At 22.8% G+C, this 19,883-nt stretch overlaps 4 protein-coding genes and 1 long non-coding RNA gene across 6 annotated transcripts in view; 4 read left to right on the top strand and 1 right to left on the bottom strand.

Moving 5' to 3' along the window:
• The first annotated feature begins 1,615 nt into the window (after positions 1-1,615).
• LOC107996239 (NADH dehydrogenase [ubiquinone] 1 beta subcomplex subunit 8, mitochondrial) lies at positions 1,616-2,879 on the top strand. Its single transcript, XM_017054197.3, has 4 exons — positions 1,616-1,953; positions 2,125-2,348; positions 2,475-2,627; positions 2,737-2,879. Exons 1-4 carry the CDS (start codon positions 1,821-1,823, stop codon positions 2,788-2,790), a joined length of 564 nt encoding a protein of 187 aa, XP_016909686.1. The 5' UTR covers positions 1,616-1,820; the 3' UTR covers positions 2,791-2,879.
• Positions 2,880-8,145: 5,266 nt separating this feature from the next.
• On the top strand, positions 8,146-12,438 carry LOC107996236 (FK506-binding protein 15). Of its 2 annotated transcripts, XM_062076881.1 has the most exons (12): positions 8,147-8,375; positions 8,578-8,739; positions 8,825-9,344; positions 9,418-9,621; positions 9,737-9,772; positions 9,878-10,042; positions 10,127-10,309; positions 10,375-10,591; positions 10,665-10,924; positions 11,006-11,131; positions 11,238-11,378; positions 11,471-12,438. In XM_062076881.1, exons 1-12 carry the CDS (start codon positions 8,296-8,298, stop codon positions 11,546-11,548), a joined length of 2,172 nt encoding a protein of 723 aa, XP_061932865.1. In that variant the 5' UTR covers positions 8,147-8,295; the 3' UTR covers positions 11,549-12,438. The 2 variants fall into 2 exon arrangements, with proteins under 2 accessions (XP_061932866.1, XP_061932865.1); XM_062076882.1 differs by lacking the exon at positions 9,737-9,772 and having other exon boundaries at positions 8,146-8,375.
• Positions 12,439-12,706: 268 nt separating this feature from the next.
• Positions 12,707-15,192, top strand: LOC107997467 (uncharacterized). Its single transcript, XM_017056075.3, has 5 exons — positions 12,707-12,975; positions 13,105-13,213; positions 13,315-13,662; positions 13,729-14,050; positions 14,125-15,192. Exons 1-5 carry the CDS (start codon positions 12,707-12,709, stop codon positions 14,652-14,654), a joined length of 1,578 nt encoding a protein of 525 aa, XP_016911564.1. The 3' UTR covers positions 14,655-15,192.
• LOC107997468 (nuclear pore complex protein Nup88) overlaps positions 12,897-19,883 on the bottom strand; it is a 58,405-nt gene continuing 51,418 nt past the window's right edge. The window contains exons 3-14 of the mRNA XM_062076883.1: positions 19,095-19,193; positions 18,613-18,799; positions 18,445-18,542; positions 18,085-18,277; positions 17,510-17,670; positions 17,079-17,164; positions 16,600-16,844; positions 16,063-16,167; positions 15,776-16,002; positions 15,408-15,653; positions 15,276-15,327; positions 12,897-13,035 (exon numbers count right to left, since the gene is read on the bottom strand). Coding sequence (XP_061932867.1) covers positions 13,009-13,035; positions 15,276-15,327; positions 15,408-15,653; positions 15,776-16,002; positions 16,063-16,167; positions 16,600-16,844; positions 17,079-17,164; positions 17,510-17,670; positions 18,085-18,277; positions 18,445-18,542; positions 18,613-18,799; positions 19,095-19,193 — 1,726 coding nt within the window. The 3' untranslated portion in view covers positions 12,897-13,008. The remainder of the gene's footprint in view (positions 13,036-15,275; positions 15,328-15,407; positions 15,654-15,775; positions 16,003-16,062; positions 16,168-16,599; positions 16,845-17,078; positions 17,165-17,509; positions 17,671-18,084; positions 18,278-18,444; positions 18,543-18,612; positions 18,800-19,094; positions 19,194-19,883) is intronic.
• On the top strand, positions 17,069-17,391 carry LOC133666349 (uncharacterized). The gene is made up of 2 exons (XR_009830427.1): positions 17,069-17,200; positions 17,294-17,391. It is a non-coding gene; the product is annotated as an uncharacterized LOC133666349 (long non-coding RNA).

Raw genomic sequence — 19,883 nt, 5'->3', positions numbered from 1 at the left:
GTTAAATAGTTAATAAAAATTAATGTTATTTATCTTATTGAATTAGCAATATTTTGAAACTATATATTTATTTTTCATTTGATTAAAATACTAATGCATGTGAATAAACTAATTACATATTCTATTTTTAATTTATTAGTTTTAAAAATATTTTTTTAATTATAGTTATAATTATAGTTATTTTTAATTATATTTAATTTATAATATATATAATATATATATAAATAATAATATATAACTATATTTATTTATTTATTAGGAATAATTCAATAAGATAACATCTATTAAATTTTATCCTTATCTACTGTCCCATAAAAGATATTATATTTGTTGTAGAATTGATTAGTAATTTTGTTACTGTGAAAAAGATTATTAAAATGATTTTTCAAATTAAATATATGAAATTCACTACCTGAAACACTTCAAAAATACAAATAATTATTGCTTATATATTTATTATTTTTATTATCATAAATACTTTAAAATATAAATATCTAATATTATATAGTTATCAAAAGAAATATAGTCTGTAATTTTGCCAGATTATTTGAAAAATCAAATCAATTTGTTGAAAAGATACTCTCACTGATCTTAAAATATATTGTTAAAAATTTCATTTTAAACAATTTAAATTTTTTCCATACATATATCTAATGATCAGTTTTAATTTTCAAATTATTTACCATATTATTATATATTATTATTATATATTCTGGCATAAATAATATCTTATGACTATTTTATAATAATCGCATTTTTATTTATTAATCTGTATCAATTAATTAAAATATAACATTTTACGTACTTATTCTTATTTCTTCTGTTATTATTATTCTATGTATTATTATTTATTAGCTGGAGATAGATAAAAATATAAGTCTCTTCAAGAAAAGATATATTTTAATTGAGTTGATTTTATTTACAAAATCTTTAGAATCTATGTTTTTAACATCAAATGTGATATAAAATAACTATAATAATCTTCAAAAAGAAGCATTTACATAGATTTTAAATCACATTGAATGTATAGATAAATACTTATCCAATATTTAAAAATAACTAATTAAGAAAACTAATAATAAGGATAATGAATAAAAAAATAAAATTAAATATGATAAGATATATTTTATTATTTCTTAAATTTATATATTTTAATAATATTATGATATAACAATATATATGTAAATTAAATAGACAATAAAGATAAATACATCATTACAAAATTTGATTATATCATATATATGTATAAAAATATGTTTTTTAATTAATTTAAAAAATTTAAAAAACTATTTTGTAAAAAATTTTATAATTCATCTTTATTTTTTATTAAATATAAATATTTTATGTCATTTCAAAATTATTATTGTACACGAAAATTTATATTCGTACACATTGTTTCCAAATTTGTTTTATTATATTACTATATTACTATATTATATTAAATTATATTACTATATTAATATTACTATATTAAAAATATAGTAATAAAAAGTAAATAAAAATTTGATTTTAACTATAATTTTTCACTATTTAAAATGGAAAGACTTATAAATAAAAACTTACATCAATTTTATTATAGTCGACTAATATATGATACCGATCATTTTCTGTATATTATCTTTATATATTCACATTATGTTAGCATCGATAAAAAACTATCGATAACATTTGAAATTATCGATAATTATAGAACGAATTTAAACGAAATAAATTATCGATTATTAAAAACTCGATTTATTATCGATAGTTTTTCACTATCGACTTAACTGTAATTGTATTAACCCTAAAGTAAATGATTTTTATTAATTTTTATTTTAAAAATGGCTGCGTTAAAAACGACTGTAAATCTGTCAAAGAAATTATTTGTGAGAAATATAATGCTTACGTCTTTCGCTAGAAAATATGATAAAATTGTTGATACACCATATGAAGAGCTTTTACAAAATGAGTTGTGTAAGTGATGTATTTATGTAAAAAGAGGTTATTTCATTTTATACTTCGATAGATTAAATATATATCTTATATAAGAGTTATCCAAAATAATTAAGAAATGAATTTAATAAATTATTAATAATATTATATTTTTATGTATAATATAATTAATATTTTTTTTATATTTTTTAGCTGTTTCTCAGAAAAAATATATGCCAGGCTTATATCCAAAAACAAAAGAAGAAATGAAAGCAGCTGCAGAAAAATATGGTTTGCATCCTGATGAATATAAACCTTGTGATCCAGACACCAATTATGCAGGAGACTATCCAGATTTACCATTTATAAGTGTAGAGGCTAAAGATCCATTTTATCCTTGGGATTTCCCTGCATTAAGAAGAAATTTTGAGGAACCGGTAAGATATTATGAAATAATAATTATAGCTAAGTAAACTAAGTAAACAATATTCTGAATTTAATTATTTATAATTATATACTATGCGCTGTAATATATTATTTTATTATTATTATTTTGTATATAGTTTCATAAAGAATCAAATATGTTATTTGGAGATCGCTATGAATATGGTGTTCGTCAAATTGTTGAACCACATAAGGCTTTTCCAATTTTTTGTGCTATTATGGCTGTTTCTGCATTAATTTTTTACTATTCATGGACTATAAGTCAACCTTTAGTAAGTAATCATATTCTCATGTAGAATATTATAACTTTATTTATTCTTATTGAATAAATGAATATATATTACATATATTACATGTAATATATGATCTGATATGTTTTAGATGGAAAAACAATATCCGGGAGAAGGAGTGCATTATACTTTTGAACTAAAATAATCAATTATAAATGTAATAAAATATATATAGTAATAATATATGTATGTATGTTATTGTATTATATGTAAAATATTATATCTAATATTGCATCTGTATGTATTTCTTTAACATAGCTTTTCTTTTTTTTATCTCTTTTTCTCCTCTCCTTTCCTTTTCTTTCAAGAAAAATATCGCAATATAAAAAAATTTTTCAAAAGATAAAAAAAAGAAAAGAATAATTTGTTGCATTTTTTTTTCATTTGTTATATATTTTATATATTTATATTAAATTTTATATTAAATGAAATGATAATGCAATTTCTTTTTTAAGTATTAAATTTAATTTATAAAAGTTTTCTAATTGGATTAAAAAATAGAATAATTGAATTGAATAAGAGAATATTTAGTAAATAAAATAAAAATTTTTAGTTTATTTGAAAATATATGTGAAGAAATATGATATATAAAATATATATGTTTACAATTAATTATGGTTATAATAAATATATTTATTTTATAAATATATTTTTTACATTACTCTATTAAATGTTATAGTTTCATTTATTATATATATATATATATTATTAATAAAAAATTGATAGCACATTGAAATCAAAAGAAACAATTTGATGTCAAACCATATGTATTTGTCGTCATTTGCTCGATTTTATCATACAATCTTATCTCAATCGCATAACAGATTAATATCAGAAATGTTGCATTTTTACTATATTTGCCAAATTATATATTGCAAATCACGTTGTTTCTGCCATCTGTCTGCAGTTACTTATTCAAACAAAACTTGAATATTCTTCACATGAATTAACTTTTTGCAAAATCTATTATATTTGTGAAATCTAGTTTTTTAATAACAATAATCCAATTATAACAAATCCTATGTCAAATCTGCTGCCTTTCTAATTTTAGTATTATTTAGTATTTTAAAAAAAATTTTAGTATTAGGATCTTTAGAAAAATTTGCTGAGAGCAGATTTGATTGGTACTATATATTATAATATATATAAACGAGATATAAGATAAAAATAACATACAATGTTTTCTTTTTGTATCATTTTTCTTAAGTATTCAGAAATTCCCTTACTATTTCCCCTCTAATCCCCTCACTACTTTCTTATTACATGCTATATTATTGATAAAAAATGATTAATGATGGTAGATTAGAATCATAAAATATCAATATCAAATCTATCAATCTAGTAGTAAAAAAATAATATTAAGTATTTAAAATTTTGATATTATCGATACTTCCTATTAAGTATCGATATTATATTTTGTATTTTGATATCGAATTGTTTGAATATTATGAATAGTATTGGTATTGATCAATCAATAATGATTAAAATCTGATTTTACTATAAATCAAAATATTTAAGACAAAGTACAGAAGTCTATATTTGTTTTAATTTTCATACATATATACTTTAGATGACTATGACAATAAACAGTTGATTGCTAAATAATATTTATTGGTAAAGTAATTCTTAATATAATCTATTAAATTTTTATTAATATTCTATATATTATTTTTGAATATTACAATAAAATCATAATAATCTAATTATAAAATTATAATAATCTATAATTATTATTTTTCTTATCGATTTTTAAATATTTTTATAAGATTTAAATATAATAACAATCTGCAATTAAAATATAATATATTTATTTTTTTAAATAGTGAAGTGAATAAATATTGAATAAATAAATATTGCCACTCTAGCCAATCAAAAAGCTGCTAATGATACGAATCAATGCGCATCATAGTGCGCATAACGTTGGTTTACAGTTGAAAATCGTAGTGACAGGTCGCATTTCACCGTACATAATTATGTAAAATTTGTATCGATAAAAAAAAAAGTATTATATTACGATCGTTAAGCTTAATTACAGATTATTAAACTTTTTTTTTAATAATTAATACGAATTTTTTTAATTATAATAAATTGAAAGTGCAGATTTAATTGCTTTGAAGGCAAGATGGTTTTGAATGTGTAATAGTTCTTGAACACATCATTATAATTAAGATTATAATTAATTACTATAATAATCTGATTTTCATTCAGATATGGTAAGTTTTTTTATTTATTTTGACAAAAAACATAGTTACTATAAGTTTGTTTACTTTTATACATATAAAGATTTAAATTAAAACAATATTAATAGAATCAATTCATATATAAACATACGCAAAAACACATACATACACACACATACACATACATACACATATTTCTTTAATAAATGTGTATGTTCAACTCGTATGTTATTATTTCTGTATTTGTTTTAATTTTATGTTCGAAAGGCAAAAACATTGCTAATAATATAGTCTTTCCAGAAAATTTTTTTTAATATAGTCTTTTCAAAAAACTATTTGCATTGATACTATGCTCGATACATTCTTACTTATCGAATTATCCCTTTCCCAATTTGTAATACGATACGTCGAAATAAATACTTATACAGAATGTCATTCTGTTGCAAAAATTTGTAATTAGATGTTTTTTTTTTCTTTAGATATGACATGGTTATTCCGTAATTTTTATTTGATAATTATTTTTTTGTTCTTTATATTATTCTTTTATTTTTTATTTTTTTGATATGCGTTTGTTTAATTTTATTTTATTTATTGAATATTATTATAATTGATAATTATTTTCAATTATGGGAATAATTTATTTTTTATTTTTTCTTTTTTATTCGTCTATTTAATCAATAGAATTACTTAGTTCATATTACGAATTTTTAAAATAAGATTTGAGCTTAGATTATTGTTTTATTTTGATACGATTAATTTAATATATTCATTTTATATGTTTATTATTAGGAAATAGTGAAATGATTAAAATAAAGAATATATTTAATAAAGGAAATAGAAATAAACTATGTTATATAGATGTGGATCGTGCCGATGCCTTTGTTCTGTTACACTGAGATCACTATATCGTGTCTCACGGCGGTTCAAAAAGGGGAAAAGACAAAACAGATTTAAAACGGCGATCATGCTCAGTGACATCCAATTCACGTATAACTATACAAGATGAGTTGCATTTTTACATATACTTATAATTCAACGATATAGATAAAATAGAATCAAAGAAAGATTTAATTTTTTGATAAGTTGAATTTATAAATCATGATATCATGCAAAACAATATTTTTATTTTTCGAGGCAAGATGATCGTGAATTGCCTGTCATCCTTAAATTTCCACATTCTAAACAATCAAATTCTTAATAGTTATGTGATTTCATTTATTAGTCATTCTATATTATCATTTGTATTTTCTATGTGTTACATGTGCTTTAAAAATTGTTTCTATGAAAAGATTTTCAATAAGCAGGATTTATAAACGATTTAATTTTTCTTGTTTAGAAATTAAAAAGATGAAAGGAGTTTTTAGAATAAGTAGGATGTTTAAAATATTTTAATGTGTATTAAAGTTTATATTTAAATTTGTTTTCTTTATAGAGATTTCATTTCAGAGTAGAAGATTTCATTATAGAAAAATATTGATTACATAAAATACATGTACAATTAAATTATTCTCCCATAATGTAAGGAAGTACGATCTTTAATTTAATAAGCACGCTTCAACAGTCGTCGATCTTTGTACTAGATACATATACTTAGATACATGCTGCGGTTCATATCTATGTCTAAAACATTGCCACATGTTTCTCTGCAATTATTATTAAAAGAAGTTTTAAGGTATGAAAAAATGGATTTTGAACATTAAAAAAGTCTTTAACACGTAATGTCTAATAAGATTGTTATAATATAACAATAATAAACAATGATAATTGTTTTCTAGTCTTACGTATTTTCGCATGAACATTCGGCTATTGCTAATTACATTTTTTTAATATTTAGAACTAGTTACATGCATAAGGATATTATTCATTAAATATATAGATAAAGTAATATATTGTAAATAAATAGATGATTGATGAACAAAATATTATAAAATAATACTTTATAAGAAGCTTATTTTGCTTATTTTCTTTTCTTTTTTTTTTTTTTTTTTTTTAATATTAGTTATTCTTTTTTTATTCATTATAATATAATAGAGATATAGAATATTGATAGAATTTTTTTAGATTAAATTTTTTAAATTTAAATTTTATTCTTAAGTTTAATTTTACTTTGGTTTTTTTTACAGCTTTTGCTATTTATGTTGCACAACGATCAAAAGTTGAATATACAATAAAAAAAATTAGCGCGAGCAACTTCAAGCAATGAAATTAATTAGAAATGAATTATTATTTAATATATGATGTATAATTATGTACCACTAATATTATAGATAATTTCAGTTATATATCATATTATATAATTATTTATATATTTATTAATTATATATTTTATAAAATATAATATGGACTAATTGAATGCAAGTATGAATATATTTTTCGTAGATAATTTAAGATGATGGATATTCTAGATTTTAGTTTAAAAAATTATGAAACATATAAAATATTAAAAAAAAAACTATTCAAAATTATTTTTTAATTATTATTTATAATATGGATATTGGATAAAAAAGCCTTATTAAATGATAATTGAAAATAAGATTCAATAAGATATAATCATTTTTTTTTATATTGTTAATATCCACTGACTATATTCACATTCGAATGTTTTTCTCACTGTTTAAAAATAAATTTCCTCATTCAATATTTTCCATGCATATTTGTCAAATAATTTGACAAAGATTTGGAATTTTTGAGAAAATTCGTAAAAAATGACCAAATATATGTAGAAATGAAATTATCTATAAATCTATAAATATCGAGAAGTCAATAGTCAGTCAATCATAATATTAATATAAAACAAAAAATGTTTATATCTTAGGAACGATTGAATTTTTTATTTATTTATCAAGGCTTATCAAGGCTGTGCTATATCATATGAATTTTGAATGGATTTTTTTGAACACAGATATTTGAATAAATACAGATATTTATTTTGTATTTTTTGGATAATTTAATCTTACATCTATATTTAGATTATGTCATGTTTGATGACACAAAAAAACATTGATCTTTCGTGATCGTGTCAATGTTTCAGAACATGTAACGCATAATCTCGTAAAATGTCATGTCTAACTCGTTTTTTGTCTATAATTACTATGATAATATATTTAATATTTAATATTCATTATATAAATTTTACTATAATCTAAATTGAATGAAATATAAAACGATTTAATATTACGATTATTTATATATCTTTTTTTATTTTGCATTTCACATTTTTTTATAATAAATTTCTATACTTTAATATTTTCTATTTTATCAAGCTCTTTTCTATCAACAAAATTTATCGCGCCATCTATTAATGATTTTATTAATCATGTGAGTAAGTATTGTTTATCTACTTACTTAGTTTGTATAAGTAACAAACTGTCATTTACTAAGTGTTTGTATTTACAAATAGTTTAAATTTATATTTTTGTTATTATTTTAGCGTTAAAAAAAATTTTTCGCCTAAAAAATTTAATTCAAACATGAATGCAGGAAATCAAATACCAAATCTTGATAAAATTTTACGCGATGATGATGAATCAGATTTTTTTCCAGCAGCAGGGTATGTTTTTACAAATTATTAATTTTAGTTATATATAATATATATATTGTTAAAAAATATATTTATATAAAATATATTTATATAAAAAGATTAATTAAAGTAAGGTTATATTTCCATTTTAGTCTTTATTTAATATAATTGTATGTAATACTATTAATATTTAATATATGTATATATATATATGTATACAAATATTTTCTAGCTCGAATTTAGCTGCTATCTTTGGATTACAAGCTAAAACATTAGATAGTGGTTCTTCAACGAAACAAGTTTCTAAAAAATTAAATACATCTCGTACTTTAACTCAAACAATTTCAAATAAAACAGAAGTTATAATAGCTAAAGCAGTTCACGCATTTAAATTGTAAGTTTTTATATTGAATTTTTTTATTATTATTATTTTTTGTAATTGTCATTTTCATATTCCATATAATTAATGTTATTTGTAGACAAAACGGGGCTTATATTTCAATTGGAAAACTTGGAATAGCTCTTACAGGAAATTTTGCGTCGAAATTATATCAAATTATTTTATATAAAAGCAAACAAGAACATGTGTCAGTTGTTACCGTGACACCTAACTTTTTATATATTATACAACCAAACAATTATTCGAGTTATTATGATAGCAATAATAAAAACTGGTCAATTTTGTTTGAAAATAATGATGTCTGTATAGAATTTGCTAAAGAAGTAGGATTAGCTCGATATTTTTCAGAAAATAAAAAAATAGAAAATGTACTTTATCAGGATTTATCACCTGCTAATAAAGATATAGTGGCAAGAGAGGGAGATAATATATTTATCAAATATTTCATCGTAACAGAAATAACACAACCCTTTAAAAACATTCCTACAACATTTCAAACAATGACGGTAGAAATATCTATGGATGATAATTGGGAAAGAACTTTTTTAGAAAGTAATAAAGGATTAAAACGAATTTTATTTGTACCTCCCAATAAACAGGTTTTACACGAAAATTTTTTTAACAAATATCAATGAATTATGAATATATATTTTAAACATAATTATTTTACAGATTAGTTTGGGACCTGGATTTCCTAAAGAAAAAGATATTATATTAGAAGTAGAAGTAATAGATATACAATCACCTGCAGAAACTGTTCATTCGCATACAATTACAAGCGGTAAAGCTTCTATTATATCAAGAATGGCTAAAATGGGACAGTCTATATTACCAAAAATTCCTACATCTACCACTACAGATTCTGAAGATACCGAGGTATATTCAAGTACAAGTTTAACTTAATTATATTAATTAATATATGTGTAATTGAATAAAATCATGATTAAATATATTTTAATTATATTAAAAATAATGAGATATACATTTGTAGGATGATGTATCGAGTAAATTTCAAATTCAAAAGAAAGTAAGTGAATATATTTAATATAATTTTAATCAACATATTTATAATTTAATTTTATATTTCTAATTTAATTTATTTTAATTCAGTGATTTTTTTTTTTCATTTTAGATAGAATCGTCAGAAGAAGAGATACAAAAGAAACATTCTCCAGTGGAAAATTCACACAAGAAATCAAAATTAAAAACTGAAATATCGACGACAAATGCTCCTTGTAAATCTTTCGTTAATTCATCTGTATTTACTTCTCCTCAATGGTCTCCCACACAAATACAAGTATATAAATTAATTTTTTTTCGAAAAATTGATTTATAAACGATAATTAGCATCTTTTAAAATTAATATTTAGATTTATTATAGCCAAATATTGTCACCTTGAATGGTCAAATATATTCATTACAATCACAAACTGTAACTTCAACAATACCAACGATAATAGATCCAGGATTAAATATATTATTGTCTGAAACTAGAATGACAAATGCAGAACTCAGAATGGGGATGTCTAAGATAGCCGATAATGTACAAAAATTATTGGATAAGGTATATATTATCTATCGAATAAATTATATATTATTTATTAAAGTATTATTACATATCTTTTATAGTTTCATCATTTTGAAATTCAAAATGCTACAACTCCTATAAAAGATAAAACGACTTTAGATGCTACTTTGAAAATGTTGTTAGCCATGGATACATCTGGGGAAAAGGATAGTCAATTATCTAAAAATATTGATATAACTAATGATAGAAATTTTATAGAGTTAAATGAAATAAAAGATAGAATGAGCTTATTGGAAAAAGAATTAAAACAAGCAAAAGGTAATATGAGTACTTACATATTATTAGTTGCGCATTAAAATATATAAAGTATAATTAAGTATATTTTGTACAGAACAAGTAAAAGATCTTGAAGCTAAAAAAGAATCTTTAATAAAAGATAATGAAAACTTGCATAAAATTATTAAAGAGTTAAATGCATCTCTAAAAGATTCCGATACTGCATTTTGTAACATGAAAAAAAATTTGGAAGAAACAAAAGAACTTAATAGCAAATATCAAGAAGAAATAACAATATTGGAAAATAAAGTGCTTAAATTTTCTGAAGAATGTAGTACTACTGAAAAAATTACAGATTCTAAAGAATTGAAAGAAGTAAGGACATTTTTATTTGACATTAATTTTTTATTTTCGAGATATTTTAATTGTAATTATATCTGTAATTATATTTCTTAGAATGATAATAAGAACAAGGAAATCAAACAAATAATGAATAAAATTTATCATACTTTATTGGATAAATTTGTAGATGAGTCCTACTCTGTAAATTATATAAAAACAATAATAGCAAGTACAATAAAGGTAAGTAGATATATAAATAAATAAATAAATAAATAAATAAATAAATAAATTTTTTTATAATGTATAATTTTTTTTATTATAATTTTTAATGAAAATGTAATTTTAGAATGTTACATTACAAGTTTTAAATAATACTGATGAAAATGATATGTGTGATATTAAAATAGAATTATCTTCTTCTAATAATACAGAAACTAATACTCTGAAAATATGCAATACAGAATCACAAATTTCTAATTTTGAACAGGTATAAAAAAATAATATAATATAAATATAATTATTTTTAATTCTACATATTTTATAAAATTTGACGTATATTTTAAAATATTTTTTCTGTAGGTATCTTCTGTATTGCAAAATGAACCACCCCCTGTTCCCCCTATAGATACTGAGTACGAAAATGATTGGTTACATTAATAATTTTTTTTCGTTACGAAAAATTTTGAAACCAAATAAAAATTTATTCAATGAAAATAAAATTTATATAATTTATAAATCTAAGATATCTTAACATTTTTTGAAAAATTAGTATAATAATATTTATAAATTTAATAATATATATATATATATATATATATACACACATTATATATATATATATGTATGTGTGTGTGTATATATCTGTATATGTATATATATGTATATATATATATATATACACACACATTATATATACATACACACACACACATACACGTTAACAAGTATTATTTTAAATTATATTAGTAATTTGTTATTTTGTTGTAATGTTAAACGATAGGTTATTACGTCATACAACAATTTTGTACAACTTTTATCAATTTAAAGAATTATAGATGAATTTATTTACATGAGAAAAGTAAACGAATTATTTTAATCTTGATTTAATTATACGAAATGTAAAAAATATTTGAATAGAGAATAAATTACAACAGTTGCGCTGTAGTTCAGTCACTTGTCCTCTATTAGAAATGGCGTAAAATCAAGGTACATGTTTTCGTGACAATTGAATATTATAAAACATTAAAAGCAAGAAGGAATGCTACAGAAAATATGATAGGACGTAAGTCGCATACTGTAAAGATTGAAAATAAGTAGGAGACAAAAAATCCCGCCCGTCTTTGTCCGGCTCTTGAGTAAATCTATCTGGCTGTATTCACGGTTTCATCGTCTTGGCTTCTACCACGCCAATCAAATTTAAATCTAACCTTAAAATTTTGAATAAGAAAAACAATGCTTTTCTTCGAATTGTATTATTATCGCGAGATTTATTTCATTAATAGAAGTCGAATTAAATAATAATACAAATAAAAATTTTAATGATGTTATTTTATTTGTCCCGATATATTCTAACCTTCATTTTATTTTTTAATGTATCGTACTTTGTCTTTACAGATTATAAAATTAAATTTAGTTATTTTAATAGATAAATGTTCGCTTTTGCGATATTTAATATGTAACGATATAAAACGAAAATTATAGAATACTTATAACTTTTTTTATACATTTTATATAAATATATATATACATATATTTTTTGATTAATAAATAATACATGATGATTTATAAAATAGATTGTTAATTGTATCTTTTATAATGGATATAAATACTGTGGAAGATGAAGATGTATCTTTCCATTTGGGGGAAATGTTTGATAGTTATGAAGAATTGGAACATAAACTGGAAAAATTTTCAAAGCGTAGCCTAGTTCACTATTGGAGAAGAGATAGTAGAACAGTTAGCGGAGCTCATATGAAAACTGCTCGTCCCATTAGCGAGCGTTTAAAGTATTATTCGGTCAAATATGCTTGTATTTATGGTGGTCAAAAGTTTCTACCTCGTGGAGCTGGCAGAAGACAGTCTCAGTTAGTTTATAAAATTATTAGATTTTATTAGATTTACATTAGATCTTTATTATAATTATTCTGAAATAAATAAATATAAATAAACATATTTTTAAATATATATTTATAAAATATCACTGTTTCACTTAGATCAATAAGAACAAATTGTCCTGCTCATATTATGTTAAGAGCATCAAAAGATGGTACAAAATTAGAAGTAACTAGTGTCAATAATGAACATAATCATGAAATTTCAGAGGTAAATAATAATAAGAAGATAATATTGATTTAAATTTTGTATTTCAATATATATATCTATATATATATTGTATTTCATTCTATTTTATTCCTTTTAATTAGGAATTATTTAAGAATCTTCCACAAGAAAGGAAATTATGTGGCGAAATTAAGCAAGAAGTACAAGATCTCATGCAGTTACATATTGATCGTAAAAGATTGAAAGAATATGTACGATTACGAACAAACAAAATACTTAGATCCAAAGATTTATTTAATATAGCAGCAGCCAATAAACAAAAAAGGAATATAACACCTGAGAGAGCATATCAATTATTTAAAAAAATTCATGATATAGAGAAAATGCAAGGTAAAAATAATGATAGGAAAATGTATTCTGAATCTGAAGATGAAATTGCACAGACGATAAAAAGAATGAAAAAAGAACAAGAATCTCCTTGGGGACAAGATGTAAGATTTAATTCTTAGGATTTAATAATACATTAAAAAAAAAAAAAAAAAAAAATTATTTTTCAGGGATTGCCAACCGAATTAGAAGTAAGCGAAGGAAATGACGGTGATGATTCCTATAGCGGTCAATTAACTCAAGAAGAAGTAGTAGATGAAATTGATACAACAGAAGGAGAATTATTAAGGGCAAATAATGATGGGGATATTATAGCAGCAAATGGTGAAATTGTAGGGGAGTTAGTAATGCAAGATGGAGATCCATCTGTAATTGTTGAATCCATCGTAAATGCTGATGGTTCTGTTTTTGTAGATGAAAGAGAATTTAATACTTATTGTAACAATCATTTGTCACATACTGTAGATGGTAGTCAATCTCCTAGTACTAGAGGTAATATTTTGTGATAACAATGTTTTTATTTATATAATAGGATAAAGAATTTATGATATAAATGTCGATTTTAGATATTGAAACCATCGCATCTACGACTGATATGGAAAAAGTAAAAGGAACATCTACATCTCCGAAACAACAAACTAGGTCTCTTACACCTCAATCGCAACAACAACCAGTAAAATCACCATCAAATACTTTTGATGAAACTGCAGATTCTAGAATATGGATCATGAAAGAAGCTACAAATGTTGAGGCAGAGCCTGATAGTGAACCTGAGAGTGAAATAATCGGTTCAAAATCAACGACAACAGTAAAACCGGATGTCGATACACCTGAAGTAATATTTTCAGATGAAGCTAGTGCTCAATTACTTCAGGAACAACTAGCAGTTCTTCGTGCAGAGAAAGGAAAGTTATATCATGAAACTGAAATGTTAAAACTTAAAAAGGACAAATTAAAGTTACAAATGAATTGTTATTCGAATGAGATACGAAAGCAAGAAATGGAAAAAGAGAAATTGAGACTTGAAATTAAATTGCTACAATCAAAAGTTATGGAAGATTCTAACGATGTTTCTCATTATATTTTTGTACCTTGAGCAATATTTGATGGTCAAAGAAATGTGATTATAACAGGCAGATATATTGTTAAGATTTTCTTCTTTCTATTATCAAAAATTATACGAAAATAATTTTTGAAAATACAATTTTAATTTTTTCAACCAATGCATAATAACGATAAAAATATTATAAAGAAATATTTTGCTCATTTATTCAATTATTATTAAAAACTGACTTATTCTACTTTAAGATTTTAAGTTATTATCTTTCTCATTTTTGTATATTTTTTTGCATATTCGATAAATTTACTTGAAATTGAGACATAACGTAAGGATATTCTATCTAATATTTTATTGTTTAATGTTGATTTTATTAATATTTTTATTAAAATCGATATATATGTATGTTCTAAATAAATTCTATATTAATATTTAAAAAAGATATTCAACGCGAGAAGTTCTTGGAAGTATTCTTTACATTAATAATGTGGCTAAATAATACTATACAAATGTATAGCTAGTATAATAAATTATTTTGCAAATAAAATCATTTTTTATTGTAATAAATCTTATATTTTAAATTAAAATAGTAAAATTTTTACAATTATTCAGCATTTTTTATATTTAATATTTTTTTTATCGTTCGATTTAAATACTTACTTCTTCCTCGAATTTTTTAACTTCCATAATTAATTCTTTTATATCTTTTGCCCTGTAAAATAAAAAAAAATAGATTTTATCACTTACGTTCTTAATTAATATATTTTTATAAAGATATACAACAAAGCATACATTTGTCCAAGAGTGTTTTTGATTATTTTTTCTTGATCATCTTTAAAAACAATTTCTTTTTTATCTTCAATGCTTTCATTATTCTCTGTATGTCCAATTTGTTCTGATTTTTTCTTTAAATCCAAAAGTCTGATTTTCATCACTTCTATTTTCATTTCCATTTTCCTTAATTCCTCTGCTTCTGCTCTTTCTATAGGAGTCATAGTAGGTTCCTTGTAATTTACTAATCGTAATACCTCTTTTGCTCTATAAATTCATAGATTTGTAATAATAAAATATACTCTCTCTTCCTTCCTTCCATTTAAATTATATCGCAAATATTTTCTAATGCAATTAAAAATAAAAGAAAAATAAAAGAAAATACTTACTTTTGTGCTAATTTCTCTTGTTCATCTTTAATATCTTCGTAACGTTCAGCCAATCGTTCAGCAGTTTGATGCAATTCTTTCTTCGTTTCTATTAAAGTCTCCAGATCTTTAAGTAATTGGATTTTCATTACTTTTAACGCACGTACTTTTTTACCGATTTCTTCTCGTACAGTATCATGTTTAACAAAATGTTCTTTACGAAAAATATCCGTCGCATGATATAAAAGCTAATAATAAAAAACATTAGTTTTTATCTAAATTAATATAATTCTTTATTCGTTCAATACCTGCAAACTTTCTCGTGGAGATTTCGAGCCAACTTTAATGAGGGGTTGTGATGTTTCATGTTTTAATAATTTTTTTATGTATACGTCGAATTCCTCTTTATTCACCTTTGGATAATAAAATGTTAATTATTAGTTAGTTATTGAAAAATAATATTATTTTTTCTTAATAATTTTTTTTAATCTTGCAAATTTCGGCAAGACAATTTGTTTCTATATCTTTTTTTAATAAAAATTCTTGACTTTTTATTAAAAATAAACGTGAAACCGGTCGACTACAAATATATACATTTACTGTAAGTAGAAAAAAATATATATTTTATAGGAAAAGTATATATGTCTTTATGCATTATAGTTTCTATATTATACGTGATATAATAATTAATTACGAAATAACGAACGATTTCTTCAAATAAGCTAGAGAAGCTATAGAATAATTTTTTTGGTCTTTTTGTAATAATTGGTCTTTTATGAAAAATTGTTTTTCAGAAATTTATTAATGGATTATAATTTAAAAGAATTAGCAATGATATTACTCACTTTTTCTTTTTTATCAATTACAGGTTCTGGCGGTTCGATTTTTGGAAAATAATAAAGATCGATAACACAACGGACAACGATGTCACCGGTGTGTAACAAAGCTATCAAAACACATGGCTCTTGAAGAAGTCCGAATCCAAGAATTGGAGTAGATTCGTTCGCTTGTGTATGTTTAGTTCTTCTACAAATTAAATATTGCGAACTAGATTGATTCGAAAGTGATGGTAAACGAGCATCTTCGTTTTCTGAAAAAAAAAAAAAAAAAAAACAAAAAGAAAAAGAAAAATTTATTTAGAAACATTTAATATTTAAATGAAAAAAAAATTCAACTATATATATTATACAAGCATAATTTTATTTTATATTTAATATAAAATAAATACTTAATATTTATTTTTGCTGTTGATCTTTATAGATAGAGATTATAGAATAATATTTGTGAAAGATATACAGAAATAGAAAATGATTTATTTTCTTACCTTTTGGTGAGTTGATGTATTCCAGTAATTGAGAAACCATAGGTAAACTAATCATATGGATTCCAGCATTATGAGAACAAAAATACCTACGAATAAATTTTGTTCAATAATAGAATATTTGTGTATGTATTTTTTTTTTATATTCTAAGAATAAACAATGAATCCAGAGAGAGATGATGAAAAAAGAGAATGTAATGCGATATTTTATTTTATAGGTTTAAAATTATTTTTTCGATATTCAATATTAAATGATAAATGTTCGATACATTTTATTTGATAAACGACAATTATTAATAAATTTTACAACAAGAAAGATGTGTTTAAGAAATGTGTTAAATAGTTAGATAGATGAAAATAAAAAGAAGAAAGAATCGATGGGGGATGTAATATGTGTTTTTATTTCACTAAATTGTTCTATCGTAAAAATTTACCTCGACCTATTACCCTTGTCAGCGCGAATATGTATTGGACAATTATATTTTTCATCTTCATCCGCAAAAAAAAGACCTAATTCTATTTCGACGCACTCGTATACGTATAAAGCCTCTTCTGGTGTGTAAAGATTATACGTAGAATCATATTGTGACCAAGACTGAAACTCACAGTTATTCATTAAATAGAAAGAATTAAATAATATCAATTAATTTCGAATCCTATTTGTTTTTCTAATATTTATATTTATATAAAATTTATACATTTCTGCAAGAAGATTATTTTTCATTTTATGAATAAACTCTTGTCACTAAATTCATCTTTATTTTGCTATTTTTTAATCACTATCGTCCACTATCTTTTGTGCATCATTATTGATCGTGATATATTTTCGATAAATCTTTTGTGTTTAATAATATTTGTTTATTAAAGATTACACGTAAATAAACATTTTAAATAAACATACATATTAAATATTTAAATATTTTTATAACAAGTTATTTTAAACTAAAGTATTTTCTTAATACTTAAAATAGCAATGTATATAGAGTCATTATATTTCAAATATACTCACTTTTCTATCGTTATCGTCATCGATCAATTCATCTTTCAACAAAATCGCGTGGTAAATCTTTCCAGTACACGTGGCAATAATTACTATCGGAGGGGTAGTTTGTAAACACATTATGGAACAGGAATCTATTCCGTAATTGTCGTCGACTGGAGGATATATAGAGAGTGATTCCGATACTACTGGATTTTCATGACTTGATAAAATAAATATAAGCATTATAAATATATTTTAAATGATACAATTATATCGTTTTAAAAAAGTTTTGATTAATTGATTAAAATAAATTCTTTTTTCACAATATCCTAACATCCAATTTTATTAATTTATAGGAAACGATAAAAGAAACATAAAAAGACATACGTATCGTGCAATATGTTGCCACGAACAATGCGTACTTCTCCATTTCCACGTAGAACAAGAATGGGCCATTCAATTTGATTCCAATCGACAACGTTATCCTATAGATAATTTCTAATAGAATTTCACGATTGGTAATGTACACGAATATTTCATATTTTTATACCATACCTTATTGATATCTTTACCGATGAACATTTCAGGTTTACAGAGAGTAGGTGTAGCGAAATCAAAATCTACCGCTGTATCGCCTAAAGAGGTGAAATCTGGTATTTTGGATGGTGAACCGAATGGTACACGGCCAACTTTCCAACTTCTTATTAGTCTTGGCTTGTTACCCAGTTCGCATTCGTATAAGCTAGGAAAAAATTAAAATTAATATATCATTCAGATGTTTTCTACTTTTAAATATCTCAATCTAACGATGGAAATTTTGTACGCGTTAGATGAAACTTTTTTATCGCGTTAAATCAAAATTTAAATAACATTTTGATAACGTCAAAAAATTGATAAAAAATATTGAAAATATGAAAGTTACACGTCGATTACATAGGAAAAAGAAGAAGAATAAAAATAAGAAGAAGAAGAAGAAGGCGAAGAAGAAGAAGATAAAATTATATAAAAATTATTGAATAAAAATATTTTTTAATTACCGGAATGTATTTTCGGATGTTAAAATTAACAAATGAGAGTCATTCGTAGAGCCTGGATGCCATCTTGCTTTTCGAACATCTATCGTTTCATTGTAAACCCTGAAAAATGGAAAAGGATAAAGATACTTATTAACATACGTATAAATATGAATCTCTTATCGTCTCACGATATCATTTAATATCACTTATTTATTCTAGTACAACTTATATTAAAATATCGTTAAAATGAGTTACAAATTTTTTAAATTTGGATGAAATTTGTTGTCGTAGTAGGAATGGTAGAGGCAATATTCGTATTGTTAAATACGAAGACATCGCGTGTCCGATAACTGCGAATGAATGTTTATATCAGTGATCGATCTATCCAAATTTTCGCGCGAAGAGTAGTGTAACGTTCTCCGTAATTATCAATTGTTTACGACATAAAAAAATCTAATTTTATTTATGTAAAATATTTTTTAAAAATTACTAATCTCGAAAAAATCCTTTCGCGATCGAGATATTCGATGGAGTTTTATCCATCATGGAACATGCAAACGCCATAATTACTCAATATCGTCTTACATCTAATGAGAGATGTACGCTACTTATAAATAATATCATCGAATGATTATGATATATATAATAATAATAAAATGATTCACGATAATCTTGACATCTCATTCGTCATATCGTGACAGTCATAGACATTACAGAAGAGAGAAGTGACAGATATCGCATTAAATTAAGCATTTAATCGATTACAAAGACCCTTTTATTTAACCATTTTTTAAAGGAGAAACAAAAAGA

The sequence above is a fragment of the Apis cerana genome, linkage group LG6 (genome assembly GCF_029169275.1).
Source record: "Apis cerana isolate GH-2021 linkage group LG6, AcerK_1.0, whole genome shotgun sequence".
NCBI lineage: Eukaryota > Metazoa > Arthropoda > Insecta > Hymenoptera > Apidae > Apis > Apis cerana.
Note: the sequence above shows the minus strand (reverse complement) of the source record. Positions and strands in the feature narration are given on the sequence as shown.

Coding starts and splice junctions, on each gene's coding strand:
- LOC107997467 (XM_017056075.3), top strand. CDS start 12,707: ATGGATATAAATACTGTGGAAGATGAAGATGTATCTTTCCATTTGGGG. Junction 13,214..13,314: donor ATAATCATGAAATTTCAGAG/GTAAATAATAAT, acceptor CCTTTTAATTAG/GAATTATTTAAGAATCTTCC. Junction 13,663..13,728: donor AATCTCCTTGGGGACAAGAT/GTAAGATTTAAT, acceptor ATTATTTTTCAG/GGATTGCCAACCGAATTAGA.
- LOC107996236 (XM_062076881.1), top strand. CDS start 8,296: ATGAATGCAGGAAATCAAATACCAAATCTTGATAAAATTTTACGCGAT. Junction 10,592..10,664: donor AGAATTAAAACAAGCAAAAG/GTAATATGAGTA, acceptor TATTTTGTACAG/AACAAGTAAAAGATCTTGAA. Junction 11,379..11,470: donor AAATTTCTAATTTTGAACAG/GTATAAAAAAAT, acceptor TTTTTTCTGTAG/GTATCTTCTGTATTGCAAAA.
- LOC107996239 (XM_017054197.3), top strand. CDS start 1,821: ATGGCTGCGTTAAAAACGACTGTAAATCTGTCAAAGAAATTATTTGTG. Junction 2,349..2,474: donor GAAGAAATTTTGAGGAACCG/GTAAGATATTAT, acceptor TTTTGTATATAG/TTTCATAAAGAATCAAATAT. Junction 2,628..2,736: donor GGACTATAAGTCAACCTTTA/GTAAGTAATCAT, acceptor GATATGTTTTAG/ATGGAAAAACAATATCCGGG.